Genomic DNA, 23321 nt, shown 5'->3' with positions numbered 1-23321 from the left:
GTAATTGAATAATGATATTTATACACTACATGACCAAAAGTATGTGGACACCTGCTATTATCTAACATTAGGTAGAAACACTACATGATCAAAAGTATGTGGACACCTGCTATTATCAAACATTAGGTAGATACACTACATGACCAAAAGTATGTGGACACCTGCTATTATCTAACATTAGGTAGAAACACTACATGACCAAAAGTATGTGGACACCTGCTATTATCTAACATTAGGTAGAAACACTACATGACCAAAAGTATGTGGACACCTGCTCATTGAACATCTCATTCCAAAATCATGGGCATTAATATGGAGTTGGTCCCCCCCTTTGCTGCTATAACAGCCTCTACTCTTCTGGGAAGTCATTAATATGGAGTTGGTCCCCCCTTTGCTGCTATAACAGCCTCCACTCTTCTGGGAAGGCTTTCCACTAGATGATGGAACATTGCTGTGGGGACTTGCTTCCATTCAGCCACAAGAGCATTAGTGAGGTCTCCCTCTCTCTCTTCTCTCAGAGGACCTGAGCCCTAGGACCATGCCTCAGGACTATCTGACCTGATGACTCCTTGCTGTCCCCAGTCCACCTGGTTGTGCTGCTGCTCCAAATTCAACTGTTCTGCCTGCAGCCATGGAACCCTGACCTGTTCACCGGACGTGCTACCTTGTCCCGGACCTGCAGTTTTCAACTCTCTAGAGGCAGCAGGAGTAACTCTGAATGATCGGCTATGAAAAGCCAACTGACATTTACTCCTGAGGTGCTGACCTGTTGCACCCTCTACAACCACTGTGATTATTATTATCTGACCCTGCTGGTCATCTATGAACATTTGAACATCTTGGCCATGTTCTGTTATAATCTCCACCCGGCACAGCCAGAAGAGGACTGGTCACCCCTCAGAGCCTGGTTCCTCTGGTCTACCCAGTACAGCCAGTAGAGGACTGGTCACCCCTCAGAGCCTGGTTCCTCTGGTCTACCCAGTACAGCCAGTAGAGGACTGGTCACCCCTCAGAGCCTGGTTCCTCTGGTCTACCCAGTAATTCAGTAGAGGACTGGTCACCCCTCACAGCCTGGTTCCTCTCTACCCAGTACAGCCAGAAGAGGATGGTCACCCCTCAGAGCCTGGTTCCTCTGGTCTACCCAGTACAGCCAGTAGAGGCCTGGTCACCCCTCACAGCCTGGTTCCTCTCTACCCAGTACAGCCAGAAGAGGACTGGTCACCCCTCAGAGCCTGGTTCCTCTGGTCTACCCAGTACAGCCAGTAGAGGACTGGTCACCCCTCAGAGCCTGGTTCCTCTGGTCTACCCATTACAGCCAGTAGAGGACTGGTCACCCCTCAGAGCCTGGTTCCTCTGGTTTACCCAGTAAAGCCAGTAGAGTACTGGTCACCCCTCAGAGCCTGGTTCCTCTGGTTTACCCAGTAAAGCCAGTAGAGGACTGGTCACCCCTCAGAGCCTGGTTCCTCTGGTATACCCAGTACAGCCAGTAGAGGACTGGTCACCCCTCAGAGCCTGGTTCCTCTGGTTTACCCAGCACAGCCAGTAGAGGACTGGTCACCCCTCAGAGCCTGGTTCCTCTGGTCTACCCAGTACAGCCAGTAGAGGACTGGTCACCCCTCAGAGCCTGGTTCCTCTGGTCTACACAGTACAGCCAGTAGAGGACTGGTCACCCCTCAGAGCCTGGTTCCTCTCTACCCAGTACAGCCAGTAGAGGACTGGTCACCCCTCAGAGCCTGGATCCTCTGGTCTACCCAGTACAGCCAGTAGAGGACTGGTCACCCCTCAGAGCCTGGTTCCTCTGGTCTACCCAGTACAGCCAGTAGAGGACTGGTCACCCCTCAGAGCCTGGTTCCTCTGGTCTACCCAGTACAACCAGTAGAGGACTGGTCACCCCTCAGAGTCTGGTTCCTCTCTACCCAGTAAAGCCAGTAGAGGACTGGTCACCCCTCAGAGCCTGGTTCCTCTGGTCTACCCAGTACAGCCAGTAGAGGACTGGTCACCCCTCAGAGCCTGGTTCCTCTGGTCTACCCAGTACAGCCAGTAGAGGACTGGTCACCCCTCAGAGCCTGGTTCCTCTGGTCTACACAGTACAGCCAGTAGAGGACTGGTCACCCCTCAGAGCCTGGTTCCTCTCTACCCAGTACAGCCAGTAGAGGACTGGTCACCCCTCAGTGCCTGGTTCCTCTGGTCTACCCAGTACAGCCAGTAGAGGACTGGTCACCCCTCAGAGCCTGGTTCCTCTGGTCTACCCAGTACAGCCAGTAGAGGACTGGTCACCCCTCAGAGCCTGGTTCCTCTCTACCCAGTACAGCCAGTAGAGGACTGGTCACCCCTCAGAGCCTGGTTCCTCTGGTCTACCCAGTACAGCCAGTAGAGGACTGGTCACCCCTCAGAGCCTGGTTCCTCTGGTCTACCCAGTACAGCCAGTAGAGGACTGGTCACCCCTCAGTGCCTGGTTCCTCTGGTTTACCCAGTACAGGCAGTAGAGGACTGGTCACCCCTCAGAGCCTGGTTCCTCTGGTCTACCCAGTACAGCCAGTAGAGGACTGGTCACCCCTCAGTGTCTGGTTCCTCTGGTCTACCCAGTACAACCAGTAGAGGACTGGTCACCCCTCAGAGCCTGGTTCCTCTGGTCTACCCAGTACAGCCAGTAGAGGACTGGTCACCCCTCAGAGCCTGGTTCCTCTGGTCTGCCCAGCACAGCCAGTAGAGGACTGGTCACCCCTCAGAGCCTGGTTCCTCTGGTCTACCCAGTACAGCCAGTAGAGGACTGGTCACCCCTCAGAGCCTGGTTCCTCTGGTCTACCCAGTAAAGCCAGTAGAGTACTGGTCACCCCTCAGATTCTGGTTCCTCTGGTCTACCCAGTACAGCCAGCAGAGGACTGGTCACCCCTCAGAGCCTGGTTCCTCTCTACCCAGTACAGCCAGTAGAGGACTGGTCACCCCTCAGAGCCTGGTTCCTCTCTACCCAGTACAGCCAGTAGAGGACTGGTCACCCCTCAGAGCCTGGTTCCTCTGGTCTACCCAGTACAGCCAGTAGAGGACTGGTCACCCCTCAGAGCCTGGTTCCTCTCTACCCAGTACAACCAGTAGAGGACTGGTCACCGCTCAGAGCCTGGCTCCTCTGGTCTACCCAGTACAGCCAGTAGAGGACTGGTCACCCCTCAGAGTCTGGATCCTCTGGTCTACCCAGTACAGCCAGTAGAGGACTGGTCACCCCTCAGAGCCTGGTTCCTCTGGTCTACCCAGTACAGTCAGTAGAGGACTGGTCACCCCTCAGAGCCTGGTTCCTCTCTACCCAGTACAACCAGTAGAGGACTGGTCACCCCTCAGAGCCTGGTTCCTCTGGTTTACCCAGTACAGCCAGCAGAGGACTGGTCACCCCTCAGAGCCTGGTTCCTCTGGTCTACCCAGTACAGCCAGTAGAGGACTGGTCACCCCTCAGAGCCTGGTTCCTCTCTACCCAGTACAGCCAGTAGAGGACTGGTCACCCCTCAGAGCCTGGTTCCTCTGGTCTACCCAGTAAAGCCAGTAGAGGACTGGTCACCCCTCAGAGCTTGGTTACTCTGGTTTACCCAGTACAGCCAGCAGAGGACTGGTCACCCCTCAGAGCCTGGTTCCTCTGGTCTACCCAGTACAGCCAGTAGAGGACTGGTCACCCCTCAGAGCCTGGTTCCTCTGGTCTACCCAGTAAAGCCAGTAGAGTATTGGTCACCCCTCAGAGCCTGGTTCCTCTCTACCCAGTACAACCAGTAGAGGACTGGTCACCCCTCAGAGCCTGGTTCCTATGGTCTACCCAGTACAGCCAGTAGAGGACTGGTCACCCCTCAGAGCCTGGTTACTCTGGTTTACCCAGTACAGCCAGCAGAGGACTGGTCACCCCTCAGAGCCTGGTTCCTCTGGTCTACCCAGTACAGCAAGTAGAGGACTGGTCACCCCTCAGAGCCTGGTTCCTCTCTACCCAGTACAGCCAGTAGAGGACTGGTCACCCCTCAGAGCCTGGTTCCTCTGGTCTACCCAGTAAAGCCAGTAGAGTATTGGTCACCCCTCAGAGCCTGGTTCCTCTCTACCCAGTACAACCAGAAGAGGACTGGTCACCCCTCAGAGCCTGGTTCCTCTGGTCTACCCAGTACAGCCAGTAGAGGACTGGTCACCCCTCAGAGCCTGGTTCCTCGGGTCTACCCAGTACAGCCAGTAGAGGACTGGTCACCCCTCAGAGCCTGGTTCCTCTGGTTTACCAAGTACAGCCAGCAGAGGACTGGTCACCCCTCAGTGCCTGGTTTCTCTGGTCTACCCAGTACAGCCAGTAGAGGACTGGTCACCCGTCAGAGAACTGGTTCCTCTAGTCTATCCAGTACAGGCAGTAGAGGACTGGTCACCCCTCAGAGCCTGGTTCCTCTGGTCTACCCAGTACAGCCAGTACAGGCCTGGTCACCCCTCAGAGCCTGGTTCCTCTGGTCTACCCAGTACAGCCAGTAGAGGAATGGTCACCCCTCAGAGCCTAGTTCCTCTGGTCTACCCAGTACAGCCAGTAGAGGAATGGTCACCCCTCAGAGCCTGGTTCCTCTGGTTTACCCAGTACAGCCAGTAGAGGACTGGTCACCCCTCAGAGCCTGGTTCCTCTCTACCCAGTACAGCCAGCAGAGGACTGGTCACCCCTCAGAGCCTGGTTCCTCTGGTCTACCCAGTACAGCCAGTAGAGGACTGGTCACCCCTCAGAGCCTGGTTCCTCTCTACCCAGTACAACCAGAAGAGGACTGGTCACCCCTCAGAGCCTGGTTCCTCTGGTCTACCCAGTACAGCCAGTAGAGGACTGGTCACCCCTCAGAGCCTGGTTCCAATGGTCTACCCAGTACAGCCAGTAGAGGACTGGTCACCCCTCAGAGCCTGGTTACTCTGGTTTACCCAGTACAGCCAGCAGAGGACTGGTCACCCCTCAGAGCCTGGTTCCTCTGGTCTACCCAGTACAGCAAGTAGAGGACTGGTCACCCCTCAGAGCCTGGTTCCTCTCTACCCAGTACAGCCAGTAGAGGACTGGTCACCCCTCAGAGCCTGGTTCCTCTGGTCTACCCAGTAAAGCCAGTAGAGTATTGGTCACCCCTCAGAGCCTGGTTCCTCTCTACCCAGTACAACCAGAAGAGGACTGGTCACCCCTCAGAGCCTGGTTCCTCTGGTCTACCCAGTACAGCCAGTAGAGGACTGGTCACCCCTCAGAGCCTGGTTCCTCTCTACCCAGTACAACCAGTAGAGGACTGGTCACCCCTCAGAGCCTGGTTCCTATGGTCTACCCAGTACAGCCAGTAGAGGACTGGTCACCCCTCAGAGCCTGGTTACTCTGGTTTACCCAGTACAGCCAGCAGAGGACTGGTCACCCCTCAGAGCCTGGTTCCTCTGGTCTACCCAGTACAGCAAGTAGAGGACTGGTCACCCCTCAGAGCCTGGTTCCTCTCTACCCAGTACAGCCAGTAGAGGACTGGTCACCCCTCAGAGCCTGGTTCCTCTGGTCTACCCAGCAAAGCCAGTAGAGTATTGGTCACCCCTCAGAGCCTGGTTCCTCTCTACCCAGTACAACCAGAAGAGGACTGGTCACCCCTCAGAGCCTGGTTCCTCTGGTCTACCCAGTACAGCCAGTAGAGGACTGGTCACCCCTCAGAGCCTGGTTCCTCGGGTCTACCCAGTACAGCCAGTAGAGGACTGGTCACCCCTCAAAGCCTGGTTCCTCTGGTTTACCAAGTACAGCCAGCAGAGGACTGGTCACCCCTCAGTGCCTGGTTTCTCTGGTCTACCCAGTACAGCCAGTAGAGGACTGGTCACCCGTCAGAGAACTGGTTCCTCTAGTCTATCCAGTACAGGCAGTAGAGGACTGGTCACCCCTCAGAGCCTGGTTCCTCTGGTCTACCCAGTACAGCCAGTACAGGCCTGGTCACCCCTCAGAGCCTGGTTCCTCTGGTCTACCCAGTACAGCCAGTAGAGGAATGGTCACCCCTCAGAGCCTAGTTCCTCTGGTCTACCCAGTACAGCCAGTAGAGGACTGGTCACCCCTCAGAGCCTGGTTCCTCTGGTTTACCCAGTACAGCCAGTAGAGGACTGGTCACCCCTCAGAGCCTGGTTCCTCTCTACCCAGTACAGCCAGCAGAGGACTGGTCACCCCTCAGAGCCTGGTTCCTCTGGTCTACCCAGTACAGCCAGTAGAGGACTGGTCACCCCTCAGAGCCTGGTTCCTCTCTACCCAGTACAACCAGAAGAGGACTGGTCACCCCTCAGAGCCTGGTTCCTCTGGTCTACCCAGTACAGCCAGTAGAGGACTGGTCACCCCTCAGAGCCTGGTTCCTATGGTCTACCCAGTACAGCCAGTAGAGGACTGGTCACCCCTCAGAGCCTGGTTACTCTGGTTTACCCAGTACAGCCAGCAGAGGACTGGTCACCCTCTGGTCTACCCAGTACAGCAAGTAGAGGACTGGTCACCCCTCAGAGCCTGGTTCCTCTCTACCCAGTACAGCCAGTAGAGGACTGGTCACCCCTCAGAGCCTGGTTCCTCTGGTCTACCCAGTAAAGCCAGTAGAGTATTGGTCACCCCTCAGAGCCTGGTTCCTCTCTACCCAGTACAACCAGAAGAGGACTGGTCACCCCTCAGAGCCTGGTTCCTCTGGTCTACCCAGTACAGCCAGTAGAGGACTGGTCACCCCTCAGAGCCTGGTTCCTCGGGTCTACCCAGTACAGCCAGTAGAGGACTGGTCACCCCTCAGAGCCTGGTTCCTCTGGTTTACCAAGTACAGCCAGCAGAGGACTGGTCACCCCTCAGTGCCTGGTTTCTCTGGTCTACCCAGTACAGCCAGTAGAGGACTGGTCACCCGTCAGAGAACTGGTTCCTCTAGTCTATCCAGTACAGGCAGTAGAGGACTGGTCACCCCTCAGAGCCTGGTTCCTCTGGTCTACCCAGTACAGCCAGTACAGGCCTGGTCACCCCTCAGAGCCTGGTTCCTCTGGTCTACCCAGTACAGCCAGTAGAGGAATGGTCACCCCTCAGAGCCTAGTTCCTCTGGTCTACCCAGTACAGCCAGTAGAGGAATGGTCACCCCTCAGAGCCTGGTTCCTCTGGTTTACCCAGTACAGCCAGTAGAGGACTGGTCACCCCTCAGAGCCTGGTTCCTCTCTACCCAGTACAGCCAGCAGAGGACTGGTCACCCCTCAGAGCCTGGTTCCTCTGGTCTACCCAGTACAGCCAGTAGAGGACTGGTCACCCCTCAGAGCCTGGTTCCTCTCTACCCAGTACAACCAGAAGAGGACTGGTCACCCCTCAGAGCCTGGTTCCTCTGGTCTACCCAGTACAGCCAGTAGAGGACTGGTCACCCCTCAGAGCCTGTTTCCTCTGGTCTACCCAGTACAGCCAGTAGAGGACTGGTCACCCCGCAGAGCCTGGTTCCTCTGGTTTAACCAGTACAGCCAGCAGAGGACTGGTCACCCCTCAGTGCCTGGTTTCTCTGGTCTACCCAGTACAGCCAGTAGAGGACTGGTGACCCCTCAGAGCCTGGTTCCTCTGGTCTACCCAGTACAGCCAGTAGAGGACTGGTCACCCCTCAGAGCCTAGTTCCTCTGGTCTACCCAGTACAGCCAGTAGAGGAATGGTCACCCCTCAGAGCCTGGTTCCTCTGGTCTACCCAGTAAAGCCAGTAAAGTACTGGTCACCCCTCAGAGCCTGGTTCCTCTCTACCCAGTACAACCAGAAGAGGACTGGTCACCCCGCAGAGCCTGGTTCCTCTGGTTTACCCAGTACAGCCAGCAGAGGACTGGTCACCCCTCAGTGCCTGGTTTCTCTGGTCTACCCAGTACAGCCAGTAGAGGACTGGTCACCCCTCAGAGCCTGGTTCCTCTCTACCCAGTACAGCCAGTAGAGGACTGGTCACCCCTCAGAGCCTGGTTCCTCTGGTCTACCCTGTACAGCCAGTAGAGGACTGGTCACCCCTCAGAGCCTGGTTCCTCTCTACCCAGTACAGCCAGTAGACTACTGGTCACTCCTCAGAGCCTGGTTCCTCTGGTCTACACAGTACAGCCAGTAGAGGACTGGTCACCCCTCAGAGAACTGGTTCCTCTGGTCTATCCAGTACAGCCAGTAGAGGACTGGTCACCCCTCAGAGCCTGGTTCCTCTGGTCTATCCAGTACAGCCAGTAGAGGACTGGTCACCCCTCAGAGCCTGGTTCCTCTGGTCTACCCAGTACAGCCAGTAGAGGACTGGTCACCCCTCAGAGCCTGGTTCCTCTGGTCTACCCAGTACAGCCAGTAGAGGACTGGTCATCCCTCAGAGCCTGGTTCCTCTCTACTCAGTACAGCCAGTAGAGGACTGGTCACCCCTCAGAGCCTGGTTCCTCTCTACTCAGTACAGCCAGTAGAGGACTGGTCACCCCTCATAGCCTGGTTCCTCTCTAGGTTTCTTCCTAGGTTCCTGCCATTCTAGGGAGTTTTTCCTAGCCACCGTGTTTCTATACCTGTATTGCTTGCTGTTTGGGGTTTTAGGCTGGGTTTCTGTACAGCACTTTGTGACATCGGCTGATTTAAAAAAAGGGCTTTATAAATACATTTGATTGATTGATGTTGGGTGATTAGGCCTGGCTCGCAGTTGGCGTTCCAATTCATCCCAAAGGTGTTCGATGGGGTTGAGGTCAGGACTCTGTGCAGGCCAGTCAAGTTCTTGAATACGGATCTCAACAAACCATTTCTGTATGGACCTCGTTTTGTGCACTGGGGTATTGTCATGCTGAAACAGGACATGGTCTTCCCCAAACTGTTGCCATAAAGTTGGAAGCACAGAATCATCTAGAATGTCATTGTATGCTGTAGCATTAAGATTTCCCTTCACTGGAACTAAGGGGCCCGAACCATGAAAAACAGCCCCAGACCATTTTTCCTCCTCCACCAAACTTTACAGTTGGCACTATGCATTGGGGCAGGTCGTGTACTCCTGGCATCCGCCAAACCCAGGTTCATCTGTCGGACTGCCAGATGGTGAAGCGTGATTCATCACTGCTGAGAACGTATTTCCACTAGTCCAGAGTCCAATGGCGGCGAGCTTTACACCACTCCACCCGACGCTTGGCATTGAGCATGGTGATCTTAGGCTTGTGTGCGGCTGCTCAGCCATGGAAACCCATTTCATGAAGCTCCAGACAAACAGTTATTGTGTTGACGTTGCATCCAGAGGCAGTTTGGAACTCTGTAGTGAGTGTTGCAACCGAGGACAGAAGATTTTTACGCGCTTCAACACTTGGCGGTCCCATTCTGTGAGCTTCTGTGGCCTACCACTAAACGGCTGACACATTTTTGCTCCTAGATGTTTCCACTCCACAATAACAGCACTTACACTTGACCGGGGCAGCTCTAGCAGGGCAGAAACTTGACGAACTGACTTGTTGGAAAGGTGACATCCTAAGACAGTGCCACGTTGAAAGTCACTGAGCTCTTCAGTAAGGCCATTCTACTGACAATGTTTGTCTATGGAGATTGCATGGCGGTGTGGTTGATTTTATACACCTGTCAGCAACGGGTGTGGCTGAAATAGAATCCAGTAATTAAAGAGTTGTCCACATACTTTAGTATATATAGTGTAGTTAACCAGTGTAATATATATAGTGTAGTTAACCAGTGTAATATATAGTGTAATATATAGTATAGTTAACCAGTGTAATATATAGTGTAGTTAACCAGTGTAATATATATTGTAGTTAACCAGTGTAATATATAGTGTAGTTAATCAGTGTAATATATAGTGTAGTTAACCAGTGTAATATATAGTGTAGTTAACCAGTGTAATCTAGTGTAGTTAACCAGTGTAATATATAGTGTAGTTAATCAGTGTAATATATAGTGTAGTTAACCAGTGTAATATATAGTGTAATATATAGTGTAGTTAATCAGTATAATATATAGTGTAGTTAATCAGTGTAATATATAGTGTAGTTAACCAGTGTAATATATAGTGTAGTTAATCAGTGTAATATATATTGTAGTTAACCAGTGTAATATATAGTGTAATATATAGTGTAGTTAACCAGTGTAATATATAGTGTAGTTAACCAGTGTAATCTACAGTGTAGTTAACCAGTGTAATATTTAGTGTAGTTAACCAGTGTAATATATAGTGTAGTTAACCAGTGTAATATATAGTGTAGCTTACCAGTGTAATATATATAGTGTAGTTAATCAGTATAATATATAGTGCAAGTTAACCAGTGTAATATATAGTGTAGTTAACCAGTGTAATATATAGTGTAGGTAACCAGTGTAATATATAGTGTAGTTAATCAGTGTAATCTATAGTGTAGTTAACCAGTGTAATATATAGTGTAGTTAATCAGTGTAATCTATAGTGTAGTTAACCAGTGTAATATATAGTGTAATATATAGCGTAGTTAATCAGTGTAATATATAGTGTAGTTAACCAGTGTAATATATAATGTAGTTAACCAGTGTAATATATAGTGTAGTTAATCAGTGTAATCTATAGTGTAGTTAACCAGTGTAATATATAGTGTAGTTAACCAGTGTAATCTATAGTGTAGTTAACCAGTGTAATATATAGTGTAATATATAGTGTAGTTAATCAGTGTAATCTATAGTGTAGTTAACCAGTGTAATATATAGTGTAGTTAATCAGTGTAATATATATTGTAAACCAGTGTAATATATAGTGTAATATATAGTGTAGTTAATCAGTGTAATATATAGTGTAGTTAACCAGTGTAATCTATAGTGTAGTTAACCAGTGTAATATTTAGTGTAGTTAACCAGTGTAATATATAGTGTAGTTAACCAGTGTAATATATAGTGTAGTTTACCAGTGTAATATATATAGTGTAGTTAATCAGTATAATATATAGTGCAGTTAACCAGTGTAATATATAGTGTAGTTAATCAGTGTAATATATAGTGTAATATATATAGTGTAGTTAATCAGTGTAATATATAGTGTAATATATATAGTGTAGTTAATCAGTGTAATATATAGTGTAGTTAATCAGTGTAATCTATAGTGTAGTTAACCAGTGTAATATATAGTGTAGTTAACCAGTGTAATATATAGTGTAGTTAATCAGTGTAATCTATAGTGTAGTTAACCAGTGTAATATATAGTGTAGTTAACCAGTGTAATATATAGTGTAGTTAATCAGTGTAATCTATAGTGTAGTTAACAAGTGTAATATATAGTGTAATATATAGCGTAGTTAATAAGTGTAATATATAGTGTAGTTAACCAGTGTAATATATAGTGTAGTTAACCAGTGTAATATATAGTGTAGTTAATCAGTGTAATCTATAGTGTAGTTAACCAGTGTAATATATAGTGTAGTTAATCAGTGTAATATATATTGTAGTTAACCAGTGTAATATATAGTGTAATATATAGTGTAGTTAACCAGTGTAATATATAGTGTAGTTAACCAGTGTAATCTATAGTGTAGTTAACCAGTGTAATATTTAGTGTAGTTAACCAGTGTAATATATAGTGTAGTTAACCAGTGTAATATATAGTGTAGTTTACCAGTGTAATATATATAGTGTAGTTAATCAGTATAATATATAGTGCAGTTAACCAGTGTAATATATAGTGTAGTTAACCAGTGTAATATATAGTGTAGTTAACCAGTGTAATATATAGTGTAGTTAATCAGTGTAATCTATATTGTAGTTAACCAGTGTAATATATAGTGTAGTTAATCAGTGTAATCTATAGTGTAGTTAACCAGTGTAATATATAGTGTAATATATAGCGTAGTTAATCAGTGTAATATATAGTGTAGTTAACCAGTGTAATATATAGTGTAGTTAACCAGTGTAATATATAGTGTAGTTAATCAGTGTAATCTATAGTGTAGTTAACCAGTGTAATATATAGTGTAGTTAATCAGTGTAATATATATTGTAGTTAACCAGTGTAATATATAGTGTAATATATAGTGTAGTTAACCAGTGTAATATATAGTGTAGTTAACCAGTGTAATCTATAGTGTAGTTAACCAGTGTAATATTTAGTGTAGTTAACCAGTGTAATATATAGTGTAGTTAACCAGTGTAATATATAGTGTAGCTTACCAGTGTAATATATATAGTGTAGTTAATCAGTATAATATATAGTGCAAGTTAACCAGTGTAATATATAGTGTAGTTAACCAGTGTAATATATAGTGTAGTTAACCAGTGTAATATATAGTGTAGTTAATCAGTGTAATCTATAGTGTAGTTAACCAGTGTAATATATAGTGTAGTTAACCAGTGTAATCTATAGTGTAGTTAACCAGTGTAATATATAGTGTAATATATAGTGTAGTTAATTAGTGTAATCTATAGTGTAGTTAACCAGTGTAATATATAGTGTAGTTAACCAGTGTAATATATAGTGTAGTTAATCAGTGTAATCTATAGTGTAGTTAACCAGTGTAATATATAGTGTAGTTAATCAGTGTAATCTATAGTGTAGTTAACCAGTGTAATATATAGTGTAATATATAGCGTAGTTAATCAGTGTAATATATAGTGTAGTTAACCAGTGTAATATATAGTGTAGTTAATCAGTGTAATCTATAGTGTAGTTAACCAGTGTAATATATAGTGTAGTTAACCAGTGTAATCTATAGTGTAGTTAACCAGTGTAATATATAGTGTAATATATAGTGTAGTTAATCAGTGTAATCTATAGTGTAGTTAACCAGTGTAATATATAGTGTAGTTAATCAGTGTAATATATATTGTAAACCAGTGTAATATATAGTGTAATATATAGTGTAGTTAATCAGTGTAATATATAGTGTAGTTAACCAGTGTAATCTATAGTGTAGTTAACCAGTGTAATATTTAGTGTAGTTAACCAGTGTAATATATAGTGTAGTTAACCAGTGTAATATATAGTGTAGTTTACCAGTGTAATATATATAGTGTAGTTAATCAGTATAATATATAGTGCAGTTAACCAGTGTAATATATAGTGTAGTTAATCAGTGTAATATATAGTGTAATATATATAGTGTAGTTAATCAGTGTAATATATAGTGTAATATATATAGTGTAGTTAATCAGTGTAATATATAGTGTAGTTAATCAGTGTAATCTATAGTGTAGTTAACCAGTGTAATATATAGTGTAGTTAACCAGTGTAATATTTAGTGTAGTTAATCAGTGTAATCTATAGTGTAGTTAACCAGTGTAATATATAGTGTAGTTAACCAGTGTAATATATAGTGTAGTTAATCAGTGTAATCTATAGTGTAGTTAACCAGTGTAATATATAGTGTAATATATAGCGTAGTTAATCAGTGTAATATATAGTGTAGTTAACCAGTGTAATATATAGTGTAGTTAACCAGTGTAATATATAGTGTAGTTAATCAGTGTAATCTATAGTGTAGTTAACCAGTGTAATATATAGTGTAGTTAATCAGTGTAATATATATTGTAGTTAACCAGTGTAATATATAGTGTAATATATAGTGTAGTTAACCAGTGTAATATATAGTGTAGTTAACCAGTGTAATCTATAGTGTAGTTAACCAGTGTAATATTTAGTGTAGTTAACCAGTGTAATATATAGTGTAGTTAACCAGTGTAATATATAGTGTAGTTTACCAGTGTAATATATATAGTGTAGTTAATCAGTATAATATATAGTGCAGTTAACCAGTGTAATATATAGTGTAGTTAACCAGTGTAATATATAGTGTAGTTAACCAGTGTAATATATAGTGTAGTTAATCAGTGTAATCTATATTGTAGTTAACCAGTGTAATATATAGTGTAGTTAATCAGTGTAATCTATAGTGTAGTTAACCAGTGTAATATATAGTGTAATATATAGCGTAGTTAATCAGTGTAATATATAGTGTAGTTAACCAGTGTAATATATAGTGTAGTTAACCAGTGTAATATATAGTGTAGTTAATCAGTGTAATCTATAGTGTAGTTAACCAGTGTAATATATAGTGTAGTTAATCAGTGTAATATATATTGTAGTTAACCAGTGTAATATATAGTGTAATATATAGTGTAGTTAACCAGTGTAATATATAGTGTAGTTAACCAGTGTAATCTATAGTGTAGTTAACCAGTGTAATATTTAGTGTAGTTAACCAGTGTAATATATAGTGTAGTTAACCAGTGTAATATATAGTGTAGCTTACCAGTGTAATATATATAGTGTAGTTAATCAGTATAATATATAGTGCAAGTTAACCAGTGTAATATATAGTGTAGTTAACCAGTGTAATATATAGTGTAGTTAACCAGTGTAATATATAGTGTAGTTAATCAGTGTAATCTATAGTGTAGTTAACCAGTGTAATATATAGTGTAGTTAATCAGTGTAATCTATAGTGTAGTTAACCAGTGTAATATATAGTGTAATATATAGCGTAGTTAATCAGTGTAATATATAGTGTAGTTAACCAGTGTAATATATAGTGTAGTTAACCAGTGTAATATATAGTGTAGTTAACCAGTGTAATCTATAGTGTAGTTAACCAGTGTAATATTTAGTGTAGTTAACCAGTGTAATATATAGTGTAGTTAACCAGTGTAATATATAGTGTAGTTTACCAGTGTAATATATATAGTGTAGTTAATCAGTATAATATATAGTGCAGTTAACCAGTGTAATATATAGTGTAGTTAATCAGTGTAATATATAGTGTAATATATATAGTGTAGTTAATCAGTGTAATATATAGTGTAATATATATAGTGTAGTTAATCAGTATAATATATAGTGTAGTTAACCAGTGTAATATATAGTGTAGTTAACCAGTGTAATCTATAGTGTAGTTAACCAGTGTAATATTTAGTGTAGTTAACCAGTGTAAAATATAGTGTAGTTAACCAGTGTAATATATAGTGTAGTTAACCAGTGTAATATATAGTGTATATATTTTTGAAGAAAGTGTTTTCACTTAAATCAATTAAATACATTGTGCAACTCACCTCTCTCTCTTGTGACAGAGAAGAGAAGATAAACATGATGTATTATGGGTACTAGGACATGAAGACAGACAGACAGACAGACAGACAGACAGACAGACAGACAGACAGACAGGAACATAGATAGACAGACAGACAGACAGACAGGAACATAGATAGACAGACAGGAACATAGATAGACAGATAGACAGACAGAAATTAACATAGACAGACAGACAGTCAAATAGACAGACAGGCAAATAGACAGACAGACAGACAGACAGACAGACAGACAGAGACAGACAGAGACAGACAGACAGACAGACAGGAACACAGTTTTCACTTAAATTAATGAAATACATGCATGCAGTTGAGCACACAACTTACCGTTCTCTTTTCTGAGCTTCTCTGTAGACAGTAGATAAAACATGATGTATTATGGGTACTAGAACATGAAGACAGACTACATCCTCTCTATTCTGACCTCCTCTGTAGACAGAGAAGATAAAACATGATGTATTATGGGTACTAGAACATGAAGACAGACTACATCCTCTCTATTCTGACCTCCTCTGTAGACAGTAGATAAAACATGATGTATTATGGGTACTAGAACATGAATATGGGCACTACTTACTCAGCTCTCCTTGTAGTCCATCTGGTGTAAAAATTAAATAAAGACAGTGAGATAATGATAATTAAATAATCATTGAATCATGAGATTTATACACTACATGACCAAAAGTATGTGGACACCTGCTATTATCTAACATTAGGTAGAAACACTACATGACCAAAAGTATGTGGACACCTGCTATTATCTAACATTAGGTAGAAACACTACATGACCAAAAGTATGTGGACACCTGCTCATTGAACATCTCATTCCAAAATCATGATCATTAATATGGAGTTGGTCACCCCTTTGCTGCTATAACAGCCTCCACTCTTCTGGGAAGGCTTTCCACTAGATGATGGAACATTGCTGTGGGGACTTGCTTCCATTCAGCCACAAGAGCATTAGTGAGGTCTCCCTCTCTCTCTTCTCTCAGAGGAGCTGAGCCCTAGGACCATGCCTCAGGACTATCTGACCTGATGACTCCTTGCTGTCCCCAAACCACCTGGTTGTGCTGCTGCTCCAATTTCAACTGTTCTGCCTGCAGCCATGGAACCCTGACCTGTTCACCGGACGTGCTACCTGTCCCAGACCTGCTGGTTTCAACTCTCTAGAGACAGCAGGAGTAACTCTGAATGCTCGGCTATGAAAAGCCAACTGACATTTACTCCTGAGGTGCTGACCTGTTGCACCCTCTACAACCACTGTGATTATTATTATTTGACCCTGCTGGTCATCTATGAACATTTGAACATCTTGGCCATGTTCTGTTATAATCTCCACCCGGCACAGCCAGAAGAGGACTGGTCACCCCTCAGAGCCTGGTTCCTCTCTACCCAGTACAGCCAGTAGAGGACTGGTCACCCCTCAGAGCCTGGTTCCTCTGGTCTACCCAGTACAGCCAGTAGAGGACTGGTCACCCCTCAGAGCCTGGTTCCTCTGGTCTACCCAGTACAGCCAGTAGAGGACTGGTCACCCCTCAGAGCCTGGTTCCTCTGGTCTATCCAGTACAGCCAGTAGAGGACTGGTCACCCGTCAGAGAACTGGTTCCTCTGGTCTATCCAGTACAGCCAGTAGAGGCCTGGTCACCCCTCAGAGCCTGGTTCCTCTGGTCTACCCAGTACAGCCAGTAGAGGACTGGTCACCCCTCAGAGCCTGGTTCCTCTGGTTTACCCAGTACAGCCAGTAGAGGACTGGTCACCCCTCAGAGCCTGGTTCCTCTGGTCTACCCAGTACAGCCAGTAGAGGACTGGTCACCCCTCAGAGCCTGGTTCCTCTGGTCTACCCAGTACAGCCAGTAGAGGACTGGTCACCCCTCAGAGCCTGGTTCCTCTGGTCTACCCAGTACAGCCAGTAGAGGACTGGTCACCCCTCAGAGCCTGGTTCCTCTGGTCTACCCAGTACAGCCAGTAGAGGACTGGTCACCCGTCAGAGAACTGGTTCCTCTGGTCTATCCAGTACAGCCAGTAGAGGCCTGGTCACCCCTCAGAGCCTGGTTCCTCTGGTCTACCCAGTACAGCCAGTAGAGGACTGGTCACCCCTCAGAGCCTGGTTCCTCTCTACCCAGTACAGCCAGTAGAGGACTGGTCACTCCTCAGAGCCTGGTTCCTCTCTACCCAGTACAACCAGCAGAGGACTAGTCACCCCTCAGAGCCTGGTTCCTCTGGTCTACCCAGTACAGCCAGTAGAGGACTGGTCACCCCTCAGAGCCTAGTTCCTCTGGTCTACCCAGTACAGCCAGTAGAGGACTGGTCACCCCTCAGAGCCTGGTTCCTCTGGTTTACCCATGAAATAATCACTGGCTGCTTTGTGTGATGTATTGTTGTCTCTACCTTCTTGACCTTTGTGCTGTTGTCTGTGCCCAATAATGTTTGCTGCCATGCTGTGTTGCCATGTGTTGCTGCCATGCTGTGTTGCTGCCATGCTGTGTTGCTACCATGCTGTGCTGCTACCATGCTGTGTTGTCAAGTGTTGCTACCATGCTGTGTTGCTACCATGCTGTGCTGCTACCATGCTGTGCTGCTACCATGCTGTGCTGCTACCATGCTGTGTTGTCAAGTGTTGCTACCATGCTGTGTTGTCAAGTGTTGCTCCTATGCTGTGTTGTCAAGTGTTGCTACCATGCTGTGTTGCTACCATGCTGTGTTGCTACCATGCTGTGCTGCTACCATGCTGTGTTGTCAAGTGTTGCTACCATGCTGTGTTGCTACCATGCTGTGCTGCTACCATGCTGTGCTGCTACCATGCTGTGCTGCTACCATGCTGTGTTGTCAAGTGTTTCTACCATGCTGTGTTGTCAAGTGTTGCTCCTATGCTGTGTTGTCATGTGTTGCTCCTATGCTGTGTTGTCAAGTGTTTCTACCATGCTGTGTTGCTGCCATGTTGTGTTGTTGCCATGTTGTGTTGCTACCATGCTGTGTTGCTACCATGTTGTGTTGTTGCCATGTTGTGTTGCTACCATGCTGTGTTTCTACCATGCTGTGTTGCTACCATGCTGTGTTGCTACCATGCTGTGTTGTCAAGTGCTGCTACCATGTTGTGTTGCTACCATGCTGTGTTGCTACCATGCTGTGTTGCTGCCATGCTGTGTCGCTGCCATGTGTTGCTACCGTGCTGTTTCTATCATGCTGTGTTGCTTCCATGCTGTGTTGCTACCATGTTGTGTTGCTACCGTGCTGTGCTGCTACCATGTTGTGTTGCTACCATGCTGTTTCTATCATGCTGTGTTGCTACCATGCTGTGTTGCTACCTTAGGTCTCTCTGTATGTAGTGTTGTGTTGTTGTCTTGTCGTGATGTGTGTTTTGTCCTATATTTTTATTGTATTTTTAATCCCAGGCCCCGTCCCAGCAGGAGTCTTTTAGCCTTTTGGGAGGCCGTCAGTAAATAACAATTTGTTCTGAACTGACTTTCCTAGTTAAAAAAGGTTAAAAATAAGAATATAAAATATACAGTTTATATTTAGGGGGAGGGGGAGGGTATATAAATTCATCTTGCAACCAAAACAGACGGACAGGAACAAAGACAGACAGGTAGGCACATCAGACACAAACACACTACTTACAAATGCAGTCATAAGATCGACCTGTGGATGATAAGAAAAAACAGTCAGTTAGGAGACATGTTGACACATAAAACCATCATGTTACTATCTAACCCTCCTGGTACATCGTCAGAGCCTGGTTCCTCTGGTCTACCCAGTACAGCCAGTAGAGGACTGGCCACCCCTCAGAGCCTGGTTCCTCTGGTCTACCCAGTACAGGCAGCAGAGGACTGGTCACCCCTCAGTGCCTGGTTTCTCTGGTCTACCCAGTACAGCCAGTAGAGGACTGGACACCCCTCAGAGCCTGGTTCCTCTCTACCCAGTACAGCCAGTAGAGGACTGGTCACTCCTCAGAGCCTGGTTCCTCTGGTCTACCCAGTACAGCCAGTAGAGGACTGGTCACCCCTCAGAGAACTGGTTCCTCTGGTCTATCCAGTACAGCCAGTAGAGGACTGGTCACCCCTCAGAGCCTGGTTCCTCTGGTCTACCCAGTACAGCCAGTAGAGGACTGGTCACCCCTCAGAGCCTGGTTCATCTGGTCTACCCAGTACAGCCAGTAGAGGACTGGTCACCCCTCATAGCCTGGTTCCTCTCTAGGTTTCTTCCTAGGTTCCTGCCATTCTATGGAGTTTTTCCTAGCCACCGTGTTTCTATACCTGTATTGCTTGCTGTTTGGGGTTTTAGGCTGGGTTTCTGTACAGCACTTTGAGATATCGGCTGATGTAAAAAAAGGGCTTTATAAATACATTTGATTGATTGATGTTGGGTGATTAGGCCTGGCTCGCAGTTGGCGTTCCAATTCATCCCAAAGGTGTTCGATGGGGTTGAGGTCAGGGCTTTGTGCAGGCCAGTCAAGTTCTTGAATACCAATCTCAACAAACCATTTCTGTATGGACCTCGTTTTGTGCACTGGGGTATTGTCATGCTGAAACAGGACATGGTCTTCCCCAAACTGTTGCCATAAAGTTGGAAGCACAGAATCATCTAGAATGTCATTGTATGCTGTAGCATTAAGATTTCCCTTCACTGGAACTAAGGGGCCCGAACCATGAAAAACAGCCCCAGACCATTTTTCCTCCTCCACCAAACTTTACAGTTGGCACTATGCATTGGGGCAGGTCGTGTACTCCTGGCATCCGCCAAACCCAGGTTCATCTGTCGGACTGCCAGATGGTGAAGCGTGATTCATCACTGCTGAGAACGTATTTCCACTAGTCCAGAGTCCAATGGCGGCGAGCTTTACACCACTCCACCCAACGCTTGGCATTGAGCATGGTGATCTTAGGCTTGTGTGCGGCTGCTCGGCCATGGAAACCCATTTCATGAAGCTCCAGACAAACAGTTATTGTGTTGACGTTGCATCCAGAGGCAGTTTGGAACTCTGTAGTGAGTGTTGCAACCGAGGACAGAAGATTTTTACGCGCTTCAACACTTGGCGGTCCCATTCTGTGAGCTTCTGTGGCCTACCACTAAACGGCTGACACATTTTTGCTCCTAGATGTTTCCACTCCACAATAACAGCACTTACACTTGACCGGGGCAGCTCTAGCAGGGCAGAAACCTGACCAACTGACTTGTTGGAAAGTTGGCATCCTAAGACAGTGCCACGTTGAAAGTCACTGATAAGAGAATTATCTAATAAAGGTAAATGAATCAATAATCCATTATGAATTAGTAGTTATGTAGCATGGATAATAAACTGTAAGTCAATGTACTGAACGTTATTCCCATCAAGTCTAGGCATGGGTGTGTGAGATACCGGGAGGAGCCTTCAAGGTTCTCCTAATCTATGGGGAAAGGAACAGGCAGTGCTGGAACAGTGGTGGGAGGTCAAGGAAGAGATACTGTTCACCTACTGTCTGTGAGTATGTGTGTGCATAGGTTATCTACTGTTGGTGTGGAGGTGTGTGCGTAGGTTATCTACTGTTGGTGTGGAGGTGTGTGCGTAGGTTATCTACTGTTGGGTGTGGAGGTGTGTGCGTAGGTTATCTACTGTTGGGTGTGGAGGTGTGTGCGTAGGTTATCTACTGTTGGGTGTGGAGGTGTGTGCGTAGGTTATCTACTGTTGGGTGTGGAGGTGTGTGCGTAGGTTATCTACTGTTGGTGTGGAGGTGTGTGCGTAGGTTATCTAGTGTTGGTGTGGAGGTGTGTGCGTTGGTTATCTAGTGTTGGTGTGGAGGTGTGTGCGTAGGTTATCTAGTGTTGGTGTGGAGGTGTGTGCGTAGGTTATCTAGTGTTGGTGTGGAGGTGTGTGCGTAGGTTATCTAGTGTTGGTGTGGAGGTGTGTGCGTAGGTTATCTACTGTTGGTGTGGAGGTGTGTGCGTAAGCGGAGAGAGAGGATAAAATGAACATCTTTGTTATTCGGACCTCAGAACGTTCTCTGAATAAACTGAACAGACCTTTTGCAGAAAGCTGAGTCCTTGCCTAATTATTAACCCGGTGTCTTACAAACCCTGGGGATTAGTCAAGGCTTATTGATTGTTAATTATTATCATTAGGATATAAAATTCCTTTATCAATTGGTCCTTCGAGCTCGGATCTCAATATCTGCCTCTGTCGGTCCAGGGAGACACTGAAACCGTGCACGGGCGGATGAAATATCCGTAGATCAAAGACCTGGCCCCTTGCTAAGGGTTCTTTACAGGCCGGTGGCAAACTGGTATGCGACAGAGGCGGTGACGAGATTTTACCAACATTAAAACCTCAGCTGCAAATAACAAGGTCAGTGCGCTTTATTCATTGTTTTGGGGAATAGCAGCTGTATGTCTGCATTACATGGTGAAATGAGTGATATGTGAGAGTAAAAGGCAAAAAGGATTGAACCATGAAAAACAGCCCCAGACCATTATTCCTCCTCCACCAAACTTTACAGTTGGCACTATGGCAGTAACGTTCTGAGAGCTTCTGTGGCCTACCACTAAACGGCTGACACATTTTTGCTCCTAGATGTTTCCACTCCACAATAACAGCGCTTACACTTGACCGGGCCAGCTCTAGCAGGGCAGAAACTTGACCAACTGACTTGTTGGAAAGGTGGCATCCTAAGACGGTGCCACGTTGAAAGTCACTGAGCTTTTCAGTAAGGCCATTCTACTGACAATGTTTGTCTATGGAGATTGCATGGCGGTGTGGTTGATTTTATACACCTGACAGCAACGGGTGGTGCTGAAATAGAATCAACTAATTTAAAGAGTTGTCCACATACTTTAGTATATATAGTGTAGTTAATCAGTGTAATATATAGTGTAATATATAGTGTAGTTAACCAGTGTAATACATAGTGTAGTTAACCGGTGTAATATAAAGTGTAGTTAATCAGTGTAATATATAGCGTAGTTAACCAGTGTAATATATAGTGTAGTTAACCAGTGTAATATATAGTGTAGTTAACCAGTGTAATATATAGTGTAGTTAATCAGTGTAATATATATTGTAGTTAACCAGTGAAATATATAGTGTAATATATAGTGTAGTTAACCAGCGTAATATATAGTGTAATATATAGCGTAATATATAGTGTAGTTAACCAGTGTAATATATAGTGCAATATATAGTGTAGTTAATCAGTGTAATATATAGTGTAGTTAACCAGTGTAATATATAGTGTAGTTAACCAGTGTAATATATAGTGTAGTTAATCAGTGTAATATATAGTGTAGTTAATCAGTGTAATATATAGTGTAATATATAGTGTAATATATAGTGTAGTTAACCAGTGTAATATATAGTGTAATATATAGTGTAGTTAACCAGTGTAATATATAGTGTAGTTAATTAATCAGTGTAATATATAGTGTAGTTAATCAGTGTAATATATATAGTGTAGTTAACCAGTGTAATATATAGTGTAATATATAGTGTAGTTAACCAGTGTAATATATTGTGTAGTTAATCAGTGTAATATATAGTGTAGTTAACCAGTGTAATATATAGTGTAGTTAATCAGTGTAATATATAGTGTAATATATAGTGTAGATAATCAGTATAATATGTAGTATAGTTAATCAGTATAATATATAGTGTAGTTAACCAGTGTAATATATAGTGTAGTTAACCAGTGTAATATATAGTGTAGTTAATCAGTGTAATATATAGTGTAGTTAATCTGTGTAATATATAGTGTAGTTAACCAGTGTAATATATAGTGTAGTTAATCAGTGTAATATATAGTGTAGTTAATCAGTATAATATGTAGTATAGTTAATCAGTATAATATATAGTGTAGTTAACCAGTGTAATATATAGTGTAGTTAACCAGTGTAATATTTAGTGTAGTTAACCAGTGTAATATATAGTGTAGTTAACCAGTGTAATATATAGTGTAGTTAACCAGTGTAATATATAGTGTAGTTAACCAGTGTAATATATAGTGTAGTTAACCAGTGTAATATATAGTGTAGTTAACCAGTGTAATATATAGTGTAGTTAACCAGTGTAATATATAGTGTAGTTAACCAGTGTAATCTATAGTGTAGTTAACCAGTGTAATATATAGTGTAGTTAACCAGTGTAATATTTAGTGTAGTTAACCAGTGTAATATTTAGTGTATATATTTTTGAAGAAAGTGTTTTCACTTAAATCAATTAAATACATTGTGCAACTCACCCCTCTCTCTTGTGACCTCCTCTGTAGACAGAGAAGATAAACGTGATGTATTATGGGTACTAGGACATGAAGACAGACTACACAGACAGACAGACAGACAGACAGACAGACAGACAGACAGA

General features: G+C 44.6%; 1 protein-coding gene across 1 annotated transcript in view; it reads right to left on the bottom strand.

The window, feature by feature from the left end:
- LOC115194770 (uncharacterized) overlaps positions 1-23321 on the bottom strand; it is a 519835-nt gene that overhangs the window by 320316 nt on the left and 176198 nt on the right. Inside the window, exons 16-19 of the mRNA XM_029754698.1 lie at positions 23200-23220; positions 18614-18634; positions 15573-15593; positions 15323-15343 (exon numbers count right to left, since the gene is read on the bottom strand). Coding sequence (XP_029610558.1) covers positions 15323-15343; positions 15573-15593; positions 18614-18634; positions 23200-23220 — 84 coding nt within the window. The remainder of the gene's footprint in view (positions 1-15322; positions 15344-15572; positions 15594-18613; positions 18635-23199; positions 23221-23321) is intronic.

Source organism: Salmo trutta, chromosome 5 (assembly GCF_901001165.1).
Source record: "Salmo trutta chromosome 5, fSalTru1.1, whole genome shotgun sequence".
NCBI classification, from domain to species: Eukaryota; Metazoa; Chordata; class Actinopteri; order Salmoniformes; family Salmonidae; genus Salmo; species Salmo trutta.
The sequence above is the reverse complement of the archived record's forward strand: the minus strand, read 5'-3'. Positions and strand labels throughout refer to the sequence as shown.